The sequence below is a fragment of the Ascidia mentula genome, chromosome 3, assembly GCF_947561715.1.
Source record: "Ascidia mentula chromosome 3, kaAscMent1.1, whole genome shotgun sequence".
Lineage (NCBI taxonomy): Eukaryota > Metazoa > Chordata > Ascidiacea > Phlebobranchia > Ascidiidae > Ascidia > Ascidia mentula.
This window is the reverse complement of record NC_138568.1, coordinates 7,368,039-7,389,494: the sequence shown is the minus strand read 5'-3', so window position 1 is coordinate 7,389,494 and position 21,456 is coordinate 7,368,039. Positions and strand designations below refer to the sequence as shown.

Here is a 21,456-nt window from a genome sequence, read left to right as displayed (position 1 = left end):
TTAATGTACCTAAGTCGAGAAAAGACCAAGGATAAATTGCAGGAAGGTGATGTCGCTTGGTTTCAAATTTTGGACCAATAAATTTTTTTCAACGAGCTGTTGCTCGAGTTGATTTGGAATTGTACCCACTCAAATTTGTATGTTCCTTGATGTAAACACAAATCACATATTTCAAAACAAAACAATTAGAATACGCAATAAGTTGTATTTTCAATATACATTTTATAGCAAAATCTAATTTTTAAAATTTGGTTAGAAGATAATATCGAAAAAATTCGCGGTCTGTTTGTTTTTTTGCGGTCTGTTTTCCGAGACTCGACATGGGTTACATTTCTTGCAAAGCTCCACAAAAAACCACAAACCCACATTCACACGATTCATTCCTTTACAAAGGTACTTGTGGTATTTGTGGTTTGGCAACGGCGTTCAAGCTTGACTTTCAGTTGTTCAGGCAGAGTTCGTGGAATTGCGGTGTTTCTAATTATGCTTTTTACACTTAAAGAGTTGTTATAAGGAAAAGTTTTTTGTACACCTTTTGTGAAGTAATATAGTTACAAGCATACGTTTTAAAAAAAGGCACAGCTTATCAGTTTATAAGACATGTATGGCGTGGCAAATCGCAGTAGCCACGTTGCAGCTCATGTTAGTGATTGAAATTTTTAGATGTTGGCGAGGATTTATTTTTATTTAATTATCATTTTTCTGGCATAGGATTGATGCAGCTAAAGTGCGAAAAGGCAGGCCACCAGCAGATACAAGCCGACGCAAGCTAACATCAAAATGTTGCCATAAAAACAAATATATCTTGTAACCGGTTGCATGCCTTTTTGCGAGCGTGACTTGTGCCCAAGAAAAACCATGGCCCCCAAACACTTTTTGCTATTTTATGTAAAGAATAACTCGTATTGATGATTGCCATTGCAGATACAAACAGTGACCCAAAATTATGCCTAATCGTCTATCTGATGTGGGCCGCCTGATCAATAGGAACTCCTGGTTAATCAGAAGGTTTAGCTTGCAAACAAATGCATCTGACGATTTGAAAAAAAAGAAAGCAAAATTAGTCCAGAACATGGAATGTAGACTTCTAACCACAAGAGACCTTCCGCAAATTACTCACTTCATTGATGCGTTTTACACGAAACGACTTCCATTGCATAACATTTTTAAACTGAAAACGGAAGATATAGGCGATCACTGCAAAGTTCATGCCGAGTTTAAGGTAAAAGACAACGCCTCGTTTGGTCTTTTCCACAAAGCAACCAAAAAACTAGTCACAATGCTTATGCACAGTGTACATGACCGAAATTCGCCCAAGGTAACACCGACGAAGAAGAAACTTGGCTGTGGCTCTTCTAAATTGGATCCCTTTCGTAGATTTATTCACCACATGGAGGGCGACTTGTTCGAAAAACTGAAAACCAACAGGGTCTTAATGCAACATCTCGGTGCCACTGATCCACAATATGGTGGTTTAGGACTTTGGAGTGCTTTCAACTTTTGGGGTTTGGAGGAAGAAGCGGCCCGAAAAGCAAACTGCCCATACATCGTTACTGTGGCCGTGTCAGATTTTGTGAGGAGGTCTATTGAAAAGAATGGAACATTTTCAGTTCTTAAAGAAGTGAATTATGCGGACTATGTAGATCCTCTGACAGGAAATAAGCCTGATTTGGCTTTGTCGCCTGTTCACACACGTGCAACCGTGTATTACAAGCGCACACCATTCGATTCCGTTCTGTAGCATAAACAAAACTGCTTGACCAGAAACAATGTTGTTGAAATTTGATCCAGTAAATAATTTATAGCTTCCCTATGCAGTGCAACCCTTTTTTATTTATGCCATGTACATTGAGCTTTCATTGACTAACTTCGTTTTAATAAAACATAGTCTTGTGTTTGACAGTTTCTTCCACAATATCTTTCGCATTGAAATACATAATATGCTTTTCAGTCCAACACAGTGTTAAAATTTTCTGATGAACGCTAAAGCAAATCTGTTATATGACTTATGGGCTCGTGGTTCGTATTGCATGTGATTTTGACATTAGAAACAATCGCATAAACAGCTGTATTCCCAGCATCATTTTATTTTGCCACAACTGGAAGCAAAATCCAAAAATGTTTCATGTATAATGCTTTGGCCAGCACGGCCGGGTGGCCACCTTTCGCCACATGTAACCTGTCGCAACCCATCACCTCCCAGTGCCACTGGCTGCGATCCTACGGCAGACGGTGATTCTCCGTGAAGAAACCATCTTTACATGGGTGCCTGACTCGATAACCTTTATGGTTTCATCGGTGGCCATGCTATTTTATTTCTTTGTATGTTGTTCTTACGCGTAGTTGCTTTTGCAAAATAAACATGATTTAATTTGATTTGTATGATACGAATGTTGCGATTGCTGATTGCAGATGTGACATCAATATTTCCACTTTACAATATTAGCAGTAACTCACCAAAGGGAAGGTTGGAAGGCGTGCGCTGTTCAAGGTCACTGTCTCCCTGTAAGCGTGCCATAACGGTGACAACAGCTTCATATATTGCTGGGACATTGGTGAACACGGATACGACGTCAAAAGGCACCATACATTCATTATCTGCTATTGTAAAGTCCCTTATATCAGACGCAAATATCAGTGAGTTTATAACATGCTGACCTCCACGAAAAAGTCTCGCCGAACGGTGGACGAAAAGTCGGTTGCAAAAAAATCTTATAACTTGTGTTCCAGAAGGACAGTTGTTTTAAATTTACAATGTCCATGCCAACAGTAGCACTGCAAAGTTTCCTTGTTAATGATTCTCCTTTTACTGTTTTTACGTTCACGCATGATTACGAATTACGCGATATGCTTTTTGCAAAGTTGAGATTTGCTGTCGATGCAATGCACGAATTTGTTACAAGCTAGCACTGTGGTTCTTAACGATTGAAGGTACTCCCCAATTTGCCAACAGAGTGTTGATGGAAATGTGTAGTTTTCAATGCGAAGTTTGTTTCAAACAAACTCTGTTTGTTTCAAACAAATCGTTACTCCTGGTACAGATGCGTAAAACATTGTAGTCGTAGAAAATGCCCAAGCCACCAGACTGGATTCTTCATTCGTCAGCAGGCAACCAAAATTGAAGGAAACGTCAAAACAGCTTCCTGAAACAACGCGTCGTGTTACTTTTCAGAAAAAAAATCGTACCATCTTTGCTGGTAATTCCAGAATAAGCAGCCATATGATAAAGAGTGAACTTATACATTTGTGTATTTTTCTTATGCAAACTTATACCTTTTACGTGTAAGCGCAGAAACGTAGGCCATCCATACTTTTTGTGTGTTGTTAAATAAGATGGAACATAAAAATTCTGACTTAGCCAAGTTTGGGGACTCGGATGGGGGTAGAGCAAAACTGGTTGAAATCGAAAACAGGCTTCTCACCGAAGAAGACCTCCCGCAAGTGTTGGAGTTTATTGAAAAGTTTTACACCATGAGGGCTCCATTGCGGGGCATTTTTAGATTGTCGAGAGAAGATATTGGCGAAAGAGATCAACTTCGGGCCACCAACAAACTAAAGGAAAGTATTTCATACGGAATATTTCACAAAACCAGCAAACAATTAGTAGCTATTACTTTAAACAGCATTCACGAAAACAATGCGACAAATCGTAAACCAACTGACAGCCATATCATGCTGGAACACAGCACTACAAACCTTTCGAGGTTTCTTAGATTTATGCGTTATTTGGAAGGGAATTTATTCGAAACCCTGAAAACTAGAAAGTTTCTGATGCAAGGAATGGCTGCCACGAATCCACTATACACCGGTTTGAGGCTGTGGGAGTTTTTCAGAAAGTTTGAACAACAAGAAGAATTGGCGAGAAGTGCTGGTTGTGAATACATAGTTATTGTTTCAACCTCGCTGTATTCCCAAAAACGTATTGAACGAAATGGGACGTACAAAGTGCTGAGAGAGGTTAAATACGCCGATTACGTGGATCCTTTGACAGGACAGAAGCCTGATTTGGCGTTGTCTCCCATTCACACAAATGGAAAGGTCTACTACAAACGCGCAGGACATTACTAGTTTTTAAACTTTATCTACGATATTATTTGAAATACTTGAAATGGTCAAAACGTTTTTGATAGAAACTTCTTTCAGTTGATCAAACATATAGCAGTTTATAGAATGTGACTTGTTGAACGATTTCGATGAATGATCAGTCCATATTTATGATTTTTTCACAAATGAAAGCAAAACCAAGATATGTTACATATGACGTGCATATTGTGATGGCGTACATGTTATATTAAACGTGTATTGTATGTGTGTTATGTGATAAAACTTCCAGAAACTAATATATTTTCGTTTGGAATATTCCAAAGAGAATCTCAGAAATTTTTGAGCATTAGCCTAAATGGAATTTTTGACTGCAAGCACTGTCAAGCACAATGGGACGACAACAACAGTTCGAGACGATATAAAATTATGAGTAGATGCTTTGAAAATCTAGAAGGCGATTTGTTTGAAGTGCTTGACACCATTAGGTACATGGAACTCGGTATGACCACCACGCATCCGGATTACGCTGGTTTTAACCTGTTGAGACGGTTTCAAGTTGCCAAGTTGTCGGAGTATGAAGCGAGAAAGGCGACTTGCGAGTATTTGGTTGCTATATCAACATCTCTGTTCAGCCACAAGATGATGTTAGGAATAGGAGGCTTCTCTGTTTTAAGAGAGGTCAAATTCACAGACTTCGTTGATCCACTGACGGGCAAGAAGCCTGCATTAAATTTATCCCCAATTCATAATACGATGACAATTTAATACAAACGTGTATTTCAGGCATGAATTTAATTTAATTTCACAAAGTTTCCTTGTTAATAGTTCTCATCTAAATGCTTTCACATGCTCGTGTGCTTACGTTGGTATCTGTTGTCGATGCAATGCACGAATTTAATACAAGCTAATCATTGTGATACTTGACGAGAATCCGATTTGCTATCACACTGTTGATGGAAATGCATAGTTTTTAATGCTAATTATGTTTGAATATTAAAAAGTTCTTCTAAAACAAACTCTGTATCGATGAATATCGTTACTGCTGGTACAGATGCGTGAAACATTGTAGTTGTAGAAAATGCTACAGCCACCACATTGGATTCTTCATTCGTCAGCAGCAAACCACGATTGAATGGAAGGAAACGTTAAAACAGCTTCCTGAAACAACGCGTCGTCTCTCTGATCAGAAAGTTACCGTACCAACGTTGCTGGTGTTTTTAACACACTATTCCTATCCAAGCCAAATAATACAGAGTAAACTTTGTTGCCAGGAACAATCGCAGTAATTCGATGAAACACGAGGATATTACAAAGCAAATTTGTTCATAGTTGAATGCAATCTGTTTTAAGGAAACGACCAGTCCAAACTGCTTGGTTGTGTGAGCAAGTTCTGTTACGTAATAACTTACGTCATTCACTTTACATGGGCAAATGAACTGTCTTTAATTGAGTGATTGGCGCTGAATTGTCTGGGAAATGTTATGTGTTGCGACTTAATTTGATTAGACGGTGATATGCTGTTCGAGACGTGGAATTGATCTTGACTCGCATTGATTTTCAAGTTTCATAAAACGAAGCTATCATATCGTCTATTCCCGTGTGGGCTTTCGTAATGTCAATGAAGGGCGACACAAAAGCATCGTTTGGAATATTCCACAAAGAATCCAAGAAACTTTTGTGCATTAACCTAAATGGGATTTTTAACAGAATATGGTTCCAAGCGCAGTGGAACGATAAAAGCAGTTCCAAAGAATACCAAGTCATCAATAGGTGCTACGAAAACTAAAAAAGCATCTTGTACGAAGTATTCAACACTTATTGGTTTATGGCACTAGGTATGACCACCACGGTTTCAATTTGCCAAGTTCACAAAGCGAGTGAAGTTTATGTGGCTGTGATGCTTGATACCCTGATTTACTCCTGATTTATTCGAATTTTGAATGCTCATAAACAAGCGTTTCAAGACTTGTCTTGCAATAAAAGAAGAGACAAAATATCGCCAATTATAATCTCGCATCCTGGATATCTACAAAACACACCGAAATCAGATGGTACACACATGCAGTAAAAAAACAGCAACACAATCACATGGAAATGCTGTTTAGGACACGAGAGGGTAATAAGTAAGTGTACGGGTGTTCCAGTTTTTCGTTTCGTTTCGCAATTTTCGCCTCCAAAGCTTCCAAGTCGCGCTTGTAAGACTTTTGAATTTCGATGATCTTCTGTTCTGTGAAGAGTTTTTGCGGAAAGTGGCCCAGACATTTCTTTGTAAAAGGAAAACCGTTAAAGATAAAACTCACACTTTCTATTGCCTTCAAATGCGCATTAAATAAATTTGTGTATTAATTTAATGAGCAGAATTTTGTAGGAAAACAATAACCTGTTTGGCAGACCTGTTTTTCGAAAGCCTGTCTTAAGTTTAATCGACATAATATTCCTCATGGTCAACGCATTTTCAAACCAAACTAGTTTCGTAGAAACCGTTTTCCACTGGTATTAAAACATAGTAACGTTTTCACCTCGCTAGCAGATGGAGCAGTGAGCTGGTAACCCGTCGCAATTACGGAGGCTGCCATGACAACGTCGGGCAAACTGTCCATAATCCGTTGTGGTGTTGCCTGAACGAGACGAAACATTAATGCTTTTCCATTGGTTTGTGAAACAAAATTTTAGAGCGAAAGCTGAATGCCTTTTACTTAAAGCTGCTGCTGTATGAACATCTCAACATTACATTGTAACTTTTCAGAGCTAAATCAGTTTTTTTTACACTTAACTTTCAATTTCGACCTACAAGGTCTTATCAGTGCAGCTTGTGACTGTGGCACAGGGCTAGCTGGTAGGCTAGCAGGCACACAGATTAACACTTTGCGGTACCTTTTCGTCAATCGTCGATATATTGGGTACCAAACTAGGTACCAATCAACAGAGACGAACCAAGTTTTGTTTAAACTGGCATTAAAATAGCACCTCTCCTTTCTTGTGTGGTGGAAGCCTCATTCCCAACGGAGAATTCGGTACGAACTTGTAGTTCTCGAACTGACCCATACTGACTGCTGCGTGTTGCACCGAACTTGTGAATATCAACGACACTAGGATGTCAATCTGTGTTAAAACAGTCTATTAATTGCGACTAAATGCTCATATTGTACTTGTTATTGTCGTTGTCGTTGTGTTCATGTATGCACAAACGTGAAAGCTTAATTTTGATACCAATTGGAAATGTTTTCATTTTATGTATGCATATCCAAAAGTGATCTGTGTAAATGCTGACTTAAGATTCAAGAACCTAGCCAGGGTATCCTGCACCCCCCAAAAAAACGGTTTTGTTTTCTTAGTGATATGTCAACCGATAGAGACATCTTGTCATTAGGATTACAATATAAGCAAGGTTACCAGTTGTTGGACCGAGGAAAACTTTTCAGGCATCCCCTTGGTGTCGCTGCCTTGCCATCCAAGTCCGTCCTTTGCAACATCTTTTGCCCAGCCTTGTAACTCGAAATCTCGAACTACATTCTATCAAAACGTGTATGTAGGTAAAACCACCTCTCTTGTGAAACAGAATAAAAGTGAATTTAGCCACAACTTCATTTTCGCAAAATTTTTGCTCAGTGGGAAGATTTTTCCTTACCTTGCGAAAGCAGAAAACACTTGTTGCTTAAAATTTTCAATCACACTTGAACTTAAATAGTGCTTTTGAAAATGAAGTAGCTAAAATTAAAACTATTCTATTTCTATTTAACTTACCGCATCGCTCATGTAGTAGTGCCGAATAACTCCACCAACGTATTTTTCCATCGCTTTCCAGTGAGCCAGCGCATCGTCTCTGTAGTAATACCCAGGCAACAGTTGTCGATCAGTTGTTCCTGCCACATCAAAAGAACATTCATGCAACCATTATTTTGGTTTATGTTCTATTGTCATCAGCACTTTGCACATTGCAAAAATTTTTTTTACTGATCATCTGTTTCTGTACAATCAAAAGTAATTAAACAATACAAGTAACCGTTTATGAACGTACCATTTATTCTCAGTACGAAAGGCACGTTTAATTCCGACATTTTGAACATTTTGTAGCACTTTCTCACCACTGGTATCGCCGCTGAAAGAATCAACGCCAAATTACAAATATGACAACAACACATGAAAACCAGCAAACCTGTTGCTATTCCCTGAGAAAGGATGGAAGACGTTGGTAAAAAACTCGACCGGGCGTCGGTGTTTTTTGCTGCCACCGTGCGGAGATGGGGATGCAGCAACTTGTATATCGGATGAGATCGCGGGAAATTTCGGAAGAGTCCCACGGCAAAAGGTTCCAAGACTTGAACAGTGTTGAGATAATAGGAGATCCACTGAAAGCAAGACAAGTGGTTAACCAATTATAACAGATTTGCAGGAAATTGTATCACGTTATGCATATCCCCCGTTTGGACAAACTATTTCAACCACCTGATGAACGTTTCCCTGTGCGCATCTGAAGAACATCTTCGCCAACAGCCAATCGTCTGGGTTGTCTGTGGGGGTAAAAACCTGATCCCGGCTTGGTCCAAGCTGGATAGCCATGGGCATAAACTGGCCGTGATCGTTGACGTAGAACATGGCAACGCACTCCGGACAGTGAAGGGGTTTTCCCGTGGCGTAATGGCTTACCCGGGGAGCTCCCTTGAGTATTTCGCGAAAGTCCACAATGTAGACTCTGCCTGCCTGAAGAAAAAAATCGTAAGCAAATTTTCAGTGACTTAAGTTCTGGTTGGTTTAATTTCTAGCACAGGTTTATACTTTCTCGTAAACGAGGCATTGTAGTTTACAATGGAGGCATTTGGGAAATGTGTTGGCCCTAGTAACAGACCTTCATTTCGCCGAACAAGGTTTTGTATTGTCCGATTGTTTCCATCGCGTCTCCATTCGTTATCTTTATGTCGCTTGGCAAAGTCGTGCAACGCTTAATGCTATGTGGGGTCATACCGTTGAAAACTTGTCTTCCGAAGCTTTCATCTGTGTTCCAACTACAAAAATGTTTTGAGGGTTATTAGAATCGAAGAAAGGATTTGGCTGGTTTGAAATGCTGATACAATAGGAATATTTCTGTCGTTAGTTTTGCTGGAGTTTTGTTTGGAAAACCTGCAAGTCAACTCACTGGTCCATGTCTGTCCATGACTTTTCTCGTCTTAATTTGGCGTGCTCGTAAAGATTATGAAAGTCATCCAACTTTTCAACCGGTTCGTACGATTCTTAAAGCAACGGAAAAAGTTTAAATCCACATCAATTTGTGTGATTTGTGCCCCGAAAGTGGTTCTACTTAAGTCAGACATAATTTTGAGATCAGATTAAACTTTTTGGTCTTCTTAAATCATCAACAAACACTTAGTGTTTTAGGACAGGAAATCCCAAGTATTATTTATAGAACAAAGGCGCCGCTGTATGCGCACTTATATTTTACACGTAACTTTTGATTTGCCTAATGAATGCTTTCCATGCTGATAATTTATCTTTTCACTTACTTCCAATGGCTTGAAACACAGAGTTCAGTCCCAGTGCGAAGCCGGATCCGACAAAATGGTTTGCCCTCACTTCATTTCGCTGGAATATCTTCGGCAGTTGTTGATAAGTGGAAGCATTGACGTAACGGGGAAATCCCCACCCGGTTTCGGTCGGTCTTTGCTGTGCGATCCACACGAACTTGCCGCGGTTTTCGACGACTTCGCTCAGTCGCAGGCGTTTCACATCGTTGTTGGTTACGTGTTGTGGTATAAAAGCTTTAGGACAGCAAGGGCACTTTTTTGTAAATTAGGGCTGATTTTTGTAAAGTTTCACGTCTCTCAACGAAACTCCCACTTTTTATACACAGTATGTTGAATGCCAAATATCAGTGTACATATTTATATTGCAAAATTACCCACCGTCTCCCCTTGTAACTTCCACGTCGGCCGATATCCAGTCATTTACAGGAAACTCTGTTGTAATCTTTGAGTTGCACCCGATAATGACCACAGCATCACACAACCACTCATTTGCCGGTGACCAGTTCTTCAGTTCTGCGTCACAAACATTGAAACGTATTTTTATTCACTTTATCTTTACAAAGGGTTGTTGTGTCATATTTTTGTTGGAGGTTGGGTATGGTGTAATATTCCACGATCATATATTTAGTAAGCATTTCCCCGTTAGGTTTTTAGTAGGTCGAGGGGCGGTTTGTAAAAGCGTTAAGCAGTCTAACTAACATTATCGGCATCTAAATCATTTTCCTTAAACTTGATCATCAAGCATGCAACTAATTACATCAAATTTCTAGCAGTTTAGTCCCACTAATCGTGCTTAACTACCTTGTCCCACACATTTGTACGATACACTGTGTTCTTACTCAAACGAACGATGATTGGCTGGCCGACGTCAGCATCGCAAGTCACGTGATACGAATTTGCGCTTTGACTTCCCACTAAAGATGGAAAGTCATCCAGTGTTAGTAGACCACTTGATTCACCATTTTCACCAACCAGTTCAATCGCAATAGAAGTGTCGTGATTGCGATCAAATATAGCCCTGGAAGTCTGTTGAAAAGCACGTGACTTTTAGAACTAAACCCACATCCTAAAATGCATTGAAATGAATGCGTTAACCAGTTTTTAAAATTCCCTTTTCTTCAGAGCCTCGTATGTTGTTTTAATATTTTTGTAACGTTAAGCCGTTTTTTTCTGAAGTTTGATTAAGAAACTGGCAGGTTATAATATTGCATCAATAACAGTGGATGCCTTAAAACTTACCAGTATCGTCACTTCATATTCAACTCCCATCTTGGGTATTTGCTGTTCTTAATACAAAACCTTAACAGCAACACCAAAATTACTCGCGAATCGGCAGTAACAACAAAGTGGTGATTTATGCCTGCACAGATAATTGTTGCCAATGAATAATTTAAAACAACCCTAAACTGGCGCACTTCCGTATTATGTACACGAAAACTATGTGCTACAACCAAACTGAGCATAAAATGTTTTATTGTAAATGTTTGATACGCTTTTGTTTTAGCATTGCAATTGCAGTAAACACTTCAGCATGTAAATAACGGTGTTTTATATAACTGTTCCGTACCGCAATTTACTGATAGCGTCCTTTAAGCTGAAACATAATTCATCAGCTATTGAATTAATCATATTTTAACTACACTAACTACAAAAAGGCGAACAAACAAATAACTGACCAATGCATGTGATTATAATCTTCCATAAGGCTAACACTGTGTTTTGCACTGTGTTTTGCTAGCACTGTTTTCTGGCAATGTGCAAACGCCTGAGCCATGCATGTTGAGGGCATGTTTTCAGATGCGTCAGTACGCCGAAAATTAGCTACGCAGTTTTATACGTCATTTCCGATATGCGATGGAATGAAGCGATTAACCACATTGTTTATAATTTGAAAATGGTAAAATATTTCAGGTGGTAGCTATTTATATCTTATATATGCATAAAGGTCTCCTGATAGAATGCATTTCACGAGCAACAACATTACTCTAACAAATACTCTGCGCTGTGCTCTGAAACTATCATGTTATCAGTTGAAAACGTAATTAATAATGTTAGTTGTCTAAGTAAATGACAAAAATATCACTCTAGGTATATCTATTGTGTGCATGCTAATACTAAGCGGCCATCTGTGTACAGACTACTGTGTTTAACAAGATTTACCGGGTAAATAAAAAGACCTACGGCTCGCTTGAAAATAATCTGTTGGGTAATCTTCTTATCGGGGCATCTTGTTAGATAAAATCACGGCAATGAAACTAAACATACCGTTTGTTTGCGTAGAACAGTGTTTCTCACCCCCCCAAACACCTTAGTCATTTAACAACACCCAACAGAACAGACAAAAAACACAACGAATTTCAGGTTTCATGTCGGACAAGACGATTTCTTTTTCCATCTAAAAGAGTGTGTGAATGCGCTGAACGCACGTTCCACCAACTATAAGCTACGATAATTACGGAATAGTGCTCGCGTATTACCTGTAATGCGGTCGCATACCACTAGTGGTAAACGTACCACCGGTTGTGAAACACAGACTTACGCTGTAAGAGAAAATTTGCCATGTCACCAAGCGCCCCCCAATCGCCCATTTAGTCTCCAGCGCCCCCCCCCCCTCCGTCCAAATGCAAACGCCCCTGGGGGGGGGGGGGGACGGGGGGGGGGGGGGGCGCTGGCGCCCACTTTGGGAACCACTGGCGTAGAGTATGAAAAGACGGCGTGTATTATAAAAGAGAGCAGTATCATCACTTTTCTACCAACATCCGCCCATAAAATTAATGCAAGCTTTTAACGTTTCTTTATCTCTAGCTGATGAAGCTAAGTTGTCCATTTAAGTCTGTCCTCGATACAAACTCCTAGGTATTGTTATCCGTTCTCTTAAGTGTTATTTCACCTAACTTTGAGATAAATGACTTTAGTTCAAATGATCATCAGTGCCACCACAGAATGTACTGAATGTTTGGGGGAATGCTATATGTAGTAAACGTGGCCAGGATAAACTTGATTCGTTTTTAACGCTGTTGATGACAAGGTTGTTCAATACATGTTTTCTCCTCACTGACATACCCTTCCCCACCCCTTGGGTTGTTTTGGTTTAAGCTCCACACACCATACAAACGACACACGCTCAACATTTTCTGACAACATGGAACAAGGAAGCTTTATCAATAGTTTTAAATTTATTTGAAAGTTTACCTAATTACCACCAGATTAGATCCAACACACAAATTAATCAAAACCAACAACTAATATTTTTTCCAATCCGATCGCTCACGTTTGCTGGGGATCCGCAATGAATGGAATCGTCCTAGTAGGTTCTGAAGCAAAACATGTGAAAATAATATACATGCTTAACATTTTGTCACCGCTTTGTTATTGACACGCCTATTTGACGTCACGTATAGCAGAACTTTGTCTTTCACGCAACTGCGACACAAGTCAATAACAAACCACATTCTCCTAACTTACGTTGTAACCTCGATGTCGATTCGATAAACTTCGTTAGCCCATGAACCTCCCTTTCCAGAAGCGTCGCAATTAGTGCTCGGTCCATACATCATGAAGGTCTCCTCTGCATCACGGGACCCGGCGCACTGGCCACCGTCTTGCAGGGATATGACATTGTATCCTCTGACGTAGGCAGCCTGCACGCATTTCTCGATCGCCTCTTGGCGATCTTTGTAATCTCCGTCAAGAATTCTGTCCAAGCCTTCGATTAAAGTTATGGCTCGATAGCTTGTGTCCTTCCAGCAGCCAAGAGAAACCAGTGATACTAAAATGAAATCCAAGATGATTATGTTGCGCACAGGACCTGCGGACGTAATCTGACCGGTTGGGTTTTTATTCTGGCAGGCCAGGGGATGGTCGAAATCGGTGTTACATTTTTTAACTCTGTACATAAACGTGATTTTATTGCTTGGTGTTTATTTGAAAGTAGATTGGTTTTTGAAACTGAACTGTATACACCTCTTTGTCATGTTTTTGACCCAAGCGGCCCATCGGCCCACCTGTTAAATTTTTGATAATTTCTGGCCCCCAAGTCGAAAAAGTTGCCCACCCTTACTCAAACAGCTGCAGAGATTATGTTAGAACTTGTTTAGAACAATCAAATGCATATACCTTGTGAAATGCTTACAAGTTCGTAAACTTGATTGCCCCAACTACCTCCTTTTCCGTCGGATTTGCACTTGTCGCTTTCTCCGTACATCCTGTAAGTGCTTCTCGCATTGTAAGAACTGGCACACCAACCTCCAGCCTATGGGCAAACTTAATTGTGAAACAAGTTTCACACATCAGTTGTTGTTTGTACATTAACATAATTGTCAGTTAAATTGCCTGTATGGCCTTGTCTGCGATGCCAGCAAACCTTTTGACGGAAATCGATGAAAATGCGGCATAGTTGGGATTGTCTAAAGCACTTCCCCCCCTTTTTTAGTTCGCGACCCACTTTTAATGCAAGTTTGATTGTGCGACCCACAATGAGATATGACCAAACGAATAAAAAACAATTATAATGCAATAATTTCGTGATCTGAAAGAAATAATTTCGTGAAGTAACATTTAGAAATGCTTGCGACCCACCTGAAATAGCTTAGCGACCCACCAATGGGTCGCGACCCACTGGTTGGGGCGCACTGGTTTAAAGGACCTGTGCAGTGGGGCGATCCTGTCCTGTCATGCGATTACATAAAACGCTCTCGCCTATCAATTATACTTGATATTTGTACAATGTCCCAGCTATCTATAGATAACTTACTTGGAGAGCAAACACGTCGTCGCCATTGTTGTGCGCAACTCTTGCACATTTTGTCATTGCATTAACTCTGTTGCCATAATTACTATCACCGAGAATCGGGTCTCCCTCTCTGGTAGGTATTGCCCTGTATTCGGTGTCTTTCCAGCATCCAAGATCGCTGTACTTCACTGAGAAAAATCGTTAACATTTAATATTAAAGTATTGCCTTATTTTTGGGCTTACCTGGATAAAACCGTGTGGAGCTGACGGAAACGACAAGCATGAAAGCCAGACCTATGAACTTCATTTTTCGTTTCTGTAAATGTTGTTTTGTGTTTATTTCTTTCACCTAAAATTTGCTAATTCAATATAGGTATTGCCACATACAACTAGCATTGCCTATGAACTTGCTTGCACAATGATACAATATTACGATAGCGACCATTTATGTAGACTTGCTTCCAGAGACCTGTGCTGCATTAATATCAGTGACGAACACTGTGACGTTATATTACCTGGAAAGCAAACAAAAGGTTATCTTTACGCTCTCAGTGAGTGTGTCGCAATTGATCAGACATTTGAAATTACACAATGATACCGCAGACTCCCTGCTTTAAAACGGTTTGAACGAAGTACAAAACGATATCAATAAAAGTAATACAGTGCCAGAATGTTGAACAATTTCTTCATCCTCACTACAGTTTGCAATTGTCTTGCTAGTGTCAACTGTCCAGTAAATTCACGTATTTGCTTGTTTACCACACTGTAGTTGCCCTTTTTCGGTTGGTAACGAAATTAAATGAAAAAATAATTTTAAATGATTTTTGTATATCGTACATGATTTTTCATTGGACGTCAGCTATATTCCATTGATGGAAACCAGTTAAAAGGAATTGCTTCTTTGTCAAAAGGAATGTTCAAACTGCTTCGGCCGCCCGTTAATATTGGTTAAAAAGGCGCCTACGTGTCATGGTCCTCACAGATACGTGACAGCAGTGTCAAATACATCTTGACAAAAATAAGTTGCTTCGTGCGACATTGCCCACTTGTTGCGTATATTTAACCATTGACGTCAAGACTGTCAGTCAAGTACAACTATGACGCAACTCAACACTTGTTGAAAAGGAGCTGGAAAAGTTTGCAATGTTTGCCAAACTGAAACAAGACAGACTTTTGTTTAACTGTTAGTCGCGCGGTTTGGTTGCGCCATGCTATAATGTATGGACTATAACCCTGAGCTTGGCTCTTGAGAAGTATAGTACAGTTTTGAGTTGCAAAACCACAAACAAAGCTTTCTAAGTTGCATCTAATATGTGTATAACTAACGTACTGTAGGTGTAACAAATGTCCAACAAGGAGCAAACCTTTACTAAGCATAGAATTTGCTGACACCACTCACGTTATACCAATTTTACTGAAACGGAACTGTTTCAGGTTCGGGATGAGTTGGGGTCATTTCCAGTTTGGACAACTTCGTTTTATGAGATTTATTCATTGTAGCAAATACATCAAACAAGCCTGTGTCATTGCTTATTTTTAATGCCTTTCTGATAATCTCTTTTTAGGTGAAATACATGTCTCGCATGTGATGTGCCAAAAACTAGTATTTGGCTTCCAAAAGTAACTGTTTCAACGCGCTTCATTCGAGTTACTTTAAATAAAATTCACCACTACTTCAGGCACCAATTTTCACCGTACTTAGCCTGCACTTTTGGCATCACAAGATCTTCGAAATAGAAGGTCTTGTACACAGTTTGTCTAAGGACCACAGCAGCTCAAAAATAAACAAACCAGTTTCCAAGTTTTGACTGAAAGTTGATTCCGGTCTTACATTTTAAAGCCCAGATAGGTTACCGATTTCCAGAACAAGCAGGTTTAATCAAAGCGTACAAGCAGATTTTGATTCCATTATATTGTAGCAGTCGGGATGTGGAAAGTTTCAAAAATAAAATATGTGCGGGGTTTGGTTAGGTCTTTATTATGACGAAAGTTTGAGTCATTAGGCACAATCGCGTTATGGATCACCAGACGTTTAGAGCAACGGTTTAGGTGGTGTCCAACCTAAACGAAATCGTATTCATTTGGACAAAAGCCAAAAGTTTAAAGAAACAGTTTAAGGAGAACTCGAAAAAGTCAAATACAACCCCATGTAAAATTTAGCATTATTAAAATAACTTGTCTTCACTGTGTTTGATGACCCATTTGCCAATAAATTTGCACCAGGGACGATTGTTTAACTCGAAGTTTATTTTGGGCACGTATATGTTCCCATTTGTCGACAATAGGGGATTATTATGGCTATTTTGCGCATATAATATGATTTGGGTGAAAGCCGAGTCGATAGCGCTATTTGATCCCAAACAGTTGTTTTGGCCATAGTGCGCTCCACGTGGTTCGTCTGTGTTGATTGTTACCTAGTTTGGTAACCAACATTTCGACGATTGACCGAAAGGTACCACAAAGTGGAAATCTGTGTGCCTGCTAGTCTACCAGCTAGCACAGTGCCACATCAACAGCTGCACTGATGAGACCTTACAGGTCGAAACAGTGCGTGTATACACCCTGTCTGCAGCTCTCATTGATAAATCGTTTATAGGTGTGCAAATAACGCGGAAGTACTGACTGCTTAACCACTTCGACGCTATTTGCAGTCAGGACAAACAAGGTTTTGTTAAGTCTTTATTATGACGTCATAAGTATGTCCAAAAATCTTTTTTCAATTGAAAGTTTGAGTCATTAGGCACATTCGCGTTATGAATCACCAGACGTTTAGAGCAACGGTTTAGGTAGTATTCAACCTAAACGAAATCGTATTCATTGGGACAAAAGCCAAAAGTTTAAGGAAACACTGAATATTCAAAACCAAATGCAACCTCATGTATAATTTAACATTGATAAAATAATTTGCCTTTACTGCTTTTGGTGAGCGATAAATTTGAACAAGAGACGATAATTTATTTTTGTGCACATATATGTTCCCTTCGTTCACAGTAGGGCAGCTTTGTGATTGTAAAAATATTTGATAATTACAAATCACTTAGTAGTACGCAGAAACGCATTATCGAATTGCGGCGGTATATGGCTGTATGACAACATGTTATGAATCAAGATTCAAACTCCTCTTGATGGGGTTCTGTTTGGGTCCTTAACTTGATGAATCGTTTGTAGCTGTGAAAATAACGCGGAAGTACCGATTGCTTAACCGCTTTGACGCTATGGTCGGGACAAACAAAAAATATTTTTAGTAGAGGTATATTTCCAGGCAAGGGCAAACGGTACTGCATGGACTAGAGCTTTTTTAACGGTTTTATTATAGCTTTTAGCACTCTATCCGTTCAAGGAGAAACAAAAAGCCTATGTTTAAACAAGAGTGTTTTTTTTAAATGTGGCTGAGGGTGGTTATGCCAATGTTATGTTATCGTTGAATTTTTTTTAGGGCAATTTATTGTTGATCATGTCTGTACAAAATAAACCTATGGCTATGAAAAACCATGAACAACAACCCCAAAACGACAGGGTTAATAAAGTAGACCAAAATCCACAGGCCAAAGACAATTCTGTCAACAAAAGCCAACAAGCTATCAACCTACGTCCCAGTCTGACAAAATTTCGTCGACTGCATGGTGTTTTCACTTTTTTTTCAATTGTTTTGTTTGTCATCGGTTTTGTAGTTCCAGCATTTGAGGGAAAATGTCGCAAGAAGAAACCACTTAGTATGTTCTACGTGGTGTTCAGTATTTATCAGGAGTGTGCGGCCAAGCATGATCCCTGTAAGTTTACGAGATATAAGGGAAATTGCTTATGACTATGAATCTGCGTATTTGCATCATGTAACCACAGGGAATGCACTGAAAAACTGAAATAAAGCAGCTTGTAAAGTGTAATAATCAAGTGTGGCCTAGTGGACATTAAAATAATGTGCATTATGTTAGTTATTACCTAATACATTTCGTATATTACATTTATGTAGGTATATGTCGTGAAGACCAAATGGCATTCGCAATAATCGGAATCTTGTATTTTGGGATAAACGCCTTTTCTTTTGTTCTACTACAAGCATTCAGATGTCCAGTTTCGTCAGCGGTCTTCAAGTTTCTGGCAGGTTCTGACTTTCGTTACTTTTTCCGTGTTTAATATAGATGTTGTAAATAAAAGAATTGCACAGGTCTTTTGATGGAAGTAAGCGTTTTTGCGTACGCTTTGTTGGCCACTGATTCGAAACGAGATATCAAGGGAACATTAGCTGTTAACTTTGCTTCTGGAATTTGTGCAACGTTTAGTGCATTGTTCTTGTGGACATCGGTAACTTATGATTTACACATAGTTGCATACAAAAAGTATGACATATCTTTCCAGCAAACTTGCATGTTTTTGCTATTCGTATGGTTCTCGTCCTCATCGACATGACTTTAATTACAGTACTGTCTAACTGTCATTATTTTGTTCCTTATTCCAAAATCTATATTTACTAACGTGTTATTACCAGAGCTACGATACCGACGATAAACGCCCGAAGGCGAACTTGAACGCAAACACGCATTATTTTAATACCTACTATAATTACTTCTCATTGGTTTTGGTCCTAGTAACCTGGACGTTTACGGTCATTACCGCAAGTGTTCCTGGTTGGAATAAAATTCCGACCATGATATGGAGTGTTGGTAAATATTTTGTCACCTGTAATTTATTTTTATCATTTCCGTTTTCATGCACGTTTGAACAGAACATCAGGAAGGCACAACCAAGGTTTTGTCGGCACTTCTACTGACTTCATTTGCAATCCTAAGTTTGGCTGCGATTTTCTTGCTGGCCTTGACATGTCTCTTCGCGTGTGACAAATGTAAAGATAAAGTGGAAGACAAAATTAAACCTTTTACGCAATGGTTTCCATTACTTTTCAAAATATGTGTTTCCATATCAGGCAAGTACACATAAATTTACCTTAGATTTGAAAACTTTACAACAGAATCCAATTCAATTCACATCATTATTTAAAATTCCCGTTTAATATCATTTGATATACGTTGATTCCACAATAAAAAAATATTCCTTTTCTATGCTTTTGTTCTAAACAAAATGACTTTTTGATGTTTTTATTTCACTGGTAAAAAACAGGGTCTTGTCATATCTTTGCTATGTTGGCGTTTACTGCTGACATGTACAAAGGAGTTGATGACGATCTAGTACCTGGCGTGGCGTTACCATTTGGGTGGATGACATCCCTACTCTATGTATACAGTTTCTGTGCACAAACCGTTGAATATTTAAAAACGACCTATCCACAAGAAAACGTGTTTAATCTGGGGAGATATGTTGCCTATGTTGTGGAGTTGTTATTTTTCATTGGGTCCTTTTTTGTGTACATTCAAAGAAATGATGAACCAGTCAGTCTATTTTTCACTGTTTTCGGTGGACGACCTTGCATAAACAGCAGCCTATCCGAATGTAAGTTATTATTCGATAGTCAAAAAAGATTGTTTCTTCTACTTGCTATTGTTTTTGATTGATTGTTGCAGATATAGAACCACCGGCTAAAAACTTGCTTCAGTTGCCAATATACATTTATGTAGGTTCAAAAATAATCTTTGTTATACTTGGATTTTACTTGGAGGTATACAAACAAAACAACCAGGAGGTATTTAAACAGCAAGGAATTTTCTTATTAAATTTTAACTATTGTTTTTGGTTTCATACTAGTTTCATAGAATATCGCTTTTAGGAACAGCTTTGGAAAAAAAAATACAAATCCCTTAAAATACAAATCCCATCTATTGAACTACACACAATTATTGCTTGTGTTATCATCAATTATTATAATAACAAGAAACACAAATCAGTCAAGCCTGCAAAATTTCGCCAGAACTATTACCGTGTACCAGTTTTACATCGACATTAGAATAAAGTAACGCAGCAATATTACATGCAATGGCATGATAGGCAGGATCGCCCTAGCCCAGGCAATAGCCTGCTAACTTCATGATCGCGATACGTTAGCTATGATCGCCAAGCAAGGACCTGCGCAGTGGGGCGATCCTGCCGATCATGCCATTGTATGTAATATTACTGCGTTATCTGATACGGTTTCCTGGCAGTTCACCTTGGCCACAATATACCCCGTGAAACCACTGAGGTCCTGTAACTCAGTTGGTAGAGCGTTGGGCCTGGTTCTTGTTAAATAAACAGTGTGTCTCTGTGCAAATTTCAGAATTATGAAAATAATGGATGAAGGAAATGCAAAATGATTTGTTTCATTTTTTATTGTGTTGTGAAATTAATTTTGGGTAAGCATTTTGTTACCATATTGCCACGTGTTCCTGCAAAATATACACTTGTTTTTAGCATTAGGTCTTCTAATTTGTACAGTTATATTCTGGGTCCTGCACAACGTAAACAAAACAGACATGGCATTGGTGATGACATGTTTTGTCGGTGTCAGTTTTGCTTCTATTACAAGTTTAGTAATGGAAGTGATAAATGAATGTAAAACAAAGAAAGCAAGTAAAACGGTGGTGACAAAGGAAGCAAGTGAAACGGTGGTGACAATAGAAGAAAGTGGAACGGTGGTGACAATAGAAGAAAGTGGAACGGTGGTGACAAAGGAAGAAAGTGGAACGGTGGTGACAAAGGAAGAAAGTGGAACGGTGGTGACAAAGGAAGAAAGTGGAACGGTGGTGACAAAGGAAGAAAGTGGAACGGTGGTGACAAAGGAAGAAAGTGGAACGGTGGTGACAAAGGAAGAAAGTGGAACGGTGGTGACAAAGGAAGAAAGTGGAACGGTGGTGACAAAGGAAGAAAGTGGAACGGTGGTGACAAAGGAAGAAAGTGGAACGGTGGTGACAAAGGAAGAAAGTGGAACGGTGGTGACAATAGAAGAAAGTGAAACGGTGGTGACAATAGAAGAAAGTGGAACGGTGGTGACAATAGAAGAAAGTGAAACGAAGGTGACAAAGGAAGGAAGTGAAACGAAGGTGAGGTGACAAGGGTTTCATGTAAAAAGTTAAGGTTATGGGTTTTTCATGAAAGAAGTTATTGCTTTTAAACTGTTTTTAAAACCAAGTGTTACAAGGTTTTTTTTCTGTTAGGCCATTAGAACATTTTAGAAAATTTAAGAAAAAAGATAATTGTACATACAACACGCCAAGTGATTAACGAGTTCATACT

At 39.1% G+C, this 21,456-nt stretch overlaps 3 protein-coding genes across 3 annotated transcripts; 1 reads left to right on the top strand and 2 right to left on the bottom strand.

Moving 5' to 3' along the window:
• Positions 1-6,128: 6,128 nt before the first annotated feature.
• LOC145895480 (allene oxide synthase-lipoxygenase protein-like) lies at positions 6,129-10,925 on the bottom strand. Its single transcript, XM_082984287.1, has 14 exons — positions 10,803-10,925; positions 10,403-10,589; positions 9,942-10,076; positions 9,543-9,797; positions 9,179-9,272; positions 8,891-9,047; positions 8,491-8,745; positions 8,201-8,393; positions 8,063-8,143; positions 7,789-7,907; positions 7,438-7,557; positions 7,012-7,146; positions 6,564-6,662; positions 6,129-6,308 (listed from the first exon to the last, which is right to left on the bottom strand). The coding sequence occupies exons 1-14, from the start codon at positions 10,830-10,832 to the stop codon at positions 6,129-6,131; spliced, it is 2,040 nt and encodes a 679-aa protein (XP_082840413.1). The 5' UTR covers positions 10,833-10,925.
• A 2,099-nt stretch (positions 10,926-13,024) lies between these two features.
• LOC145895479 (uncharacterized) lies at positions 13,025-14,602 on the bottom strand. Its single transcript, XM_082984286.1, has 4 exons — positions 14,539-14,602; positions 14,317-14,483; positions 13,680-13,815; positions 13,025-13,332 (listed from the first exon to the last, which is right to left on the bottom strand). Exons 1-4 carry the CDS (start codon positions 14,600-14,602, stop codon positions 13,025-13,027), a joined length of 675 nt encoding a protein of 224 aa, XP_082840412.1.
• A 3,142-nt stretch (positions 14,603-17,744) lies between these two features.
• LOC145895360 (uncharacterized) lies at positions 17,745-19,210 on the top strand. The gene is made up of 4 exons (XM_082984155.1): positions 17,745-18,065; positions 18,266-18,397; positions 18,782-18,956; positions 19,019-19,210. Exons 1-3 carry the CDS (start codon positions 17,750-17,752, stop codon positions 18,799-18,801), a joined length of 468 nt encoding a protein of 155 aa, XP_082840281.1. The 5' UTR covers positions 17,745-17,749; the 3' UTR covers positions 18,802-18,956; positions 19,019-19,210.
• The last annotated feature ends 2,246 nt before the right edge of the window (positions 19,211-21,456 follow it).

Bases quoted from the DNA above. Each gene is read 5' to 3' on its own strand.
- LOC145895479 (XM_082984286.1), bottom strand. From the start codon at position 14,602: ATGAAGTTCATAGGTCTGGCTTTCATGCTTGTCGTTTCCGTCAGCTCC. The intron at 14,484-14,538 runs GTAAGCCCAAAA...GATTTTTCTCAG, and splicing joins CTCCACACGGTTTTATCCAG to TGAAGTACAGCGATCTTGGA. The intron at 13,816-14,316 runs GTAAGTTATCTA...GTTTGCCCATAG, and splicing joins ACGACGTGTTTGCTCTCCAA to GCTGGAGGTTGGTGTGCCAG.
- LOC145895480 (XM_082984287.1), bottom strand. From the start codon at position 10,832: ATGGGAGTTGAATATGAAGTGACGATACTG. The intron at 7,908-8,062 runs GTACGTTCATAA...TTGATGTGGCAG, and splicing joins TTTCGTACTGAGAATAAATG to GAACAACTGATCGACAACTG. The intron at 6,663-7,011 runs GTGCTATTTTAA...CGTCTCGTTCAG, and splicing joins CACCACACAAGAAAGGAGAG to GCAACACCACAACGGATTAT.
- LOC145895360 (XM_082984155.1), top strand. From the start codon at position 17,750: ATGTCTGTACAAAATAAACCTATGGCTATGAAAAACCATGAACAACAA. The intron at 18,066-18,265 runs GTAAGTTTACGA...ACATTTATGTAG, and splicing joins TGCGGCCAAGCATGATCCCT to GTATATGTCGTGAAGACCAA. The intron at 18,398-18,781 runs GTTCTGACTTTC...TGTTATTACCAG, and splicing joins GGTCTTCAAGTTTCTGGCAG to AGCTACGATACCGACGATAA.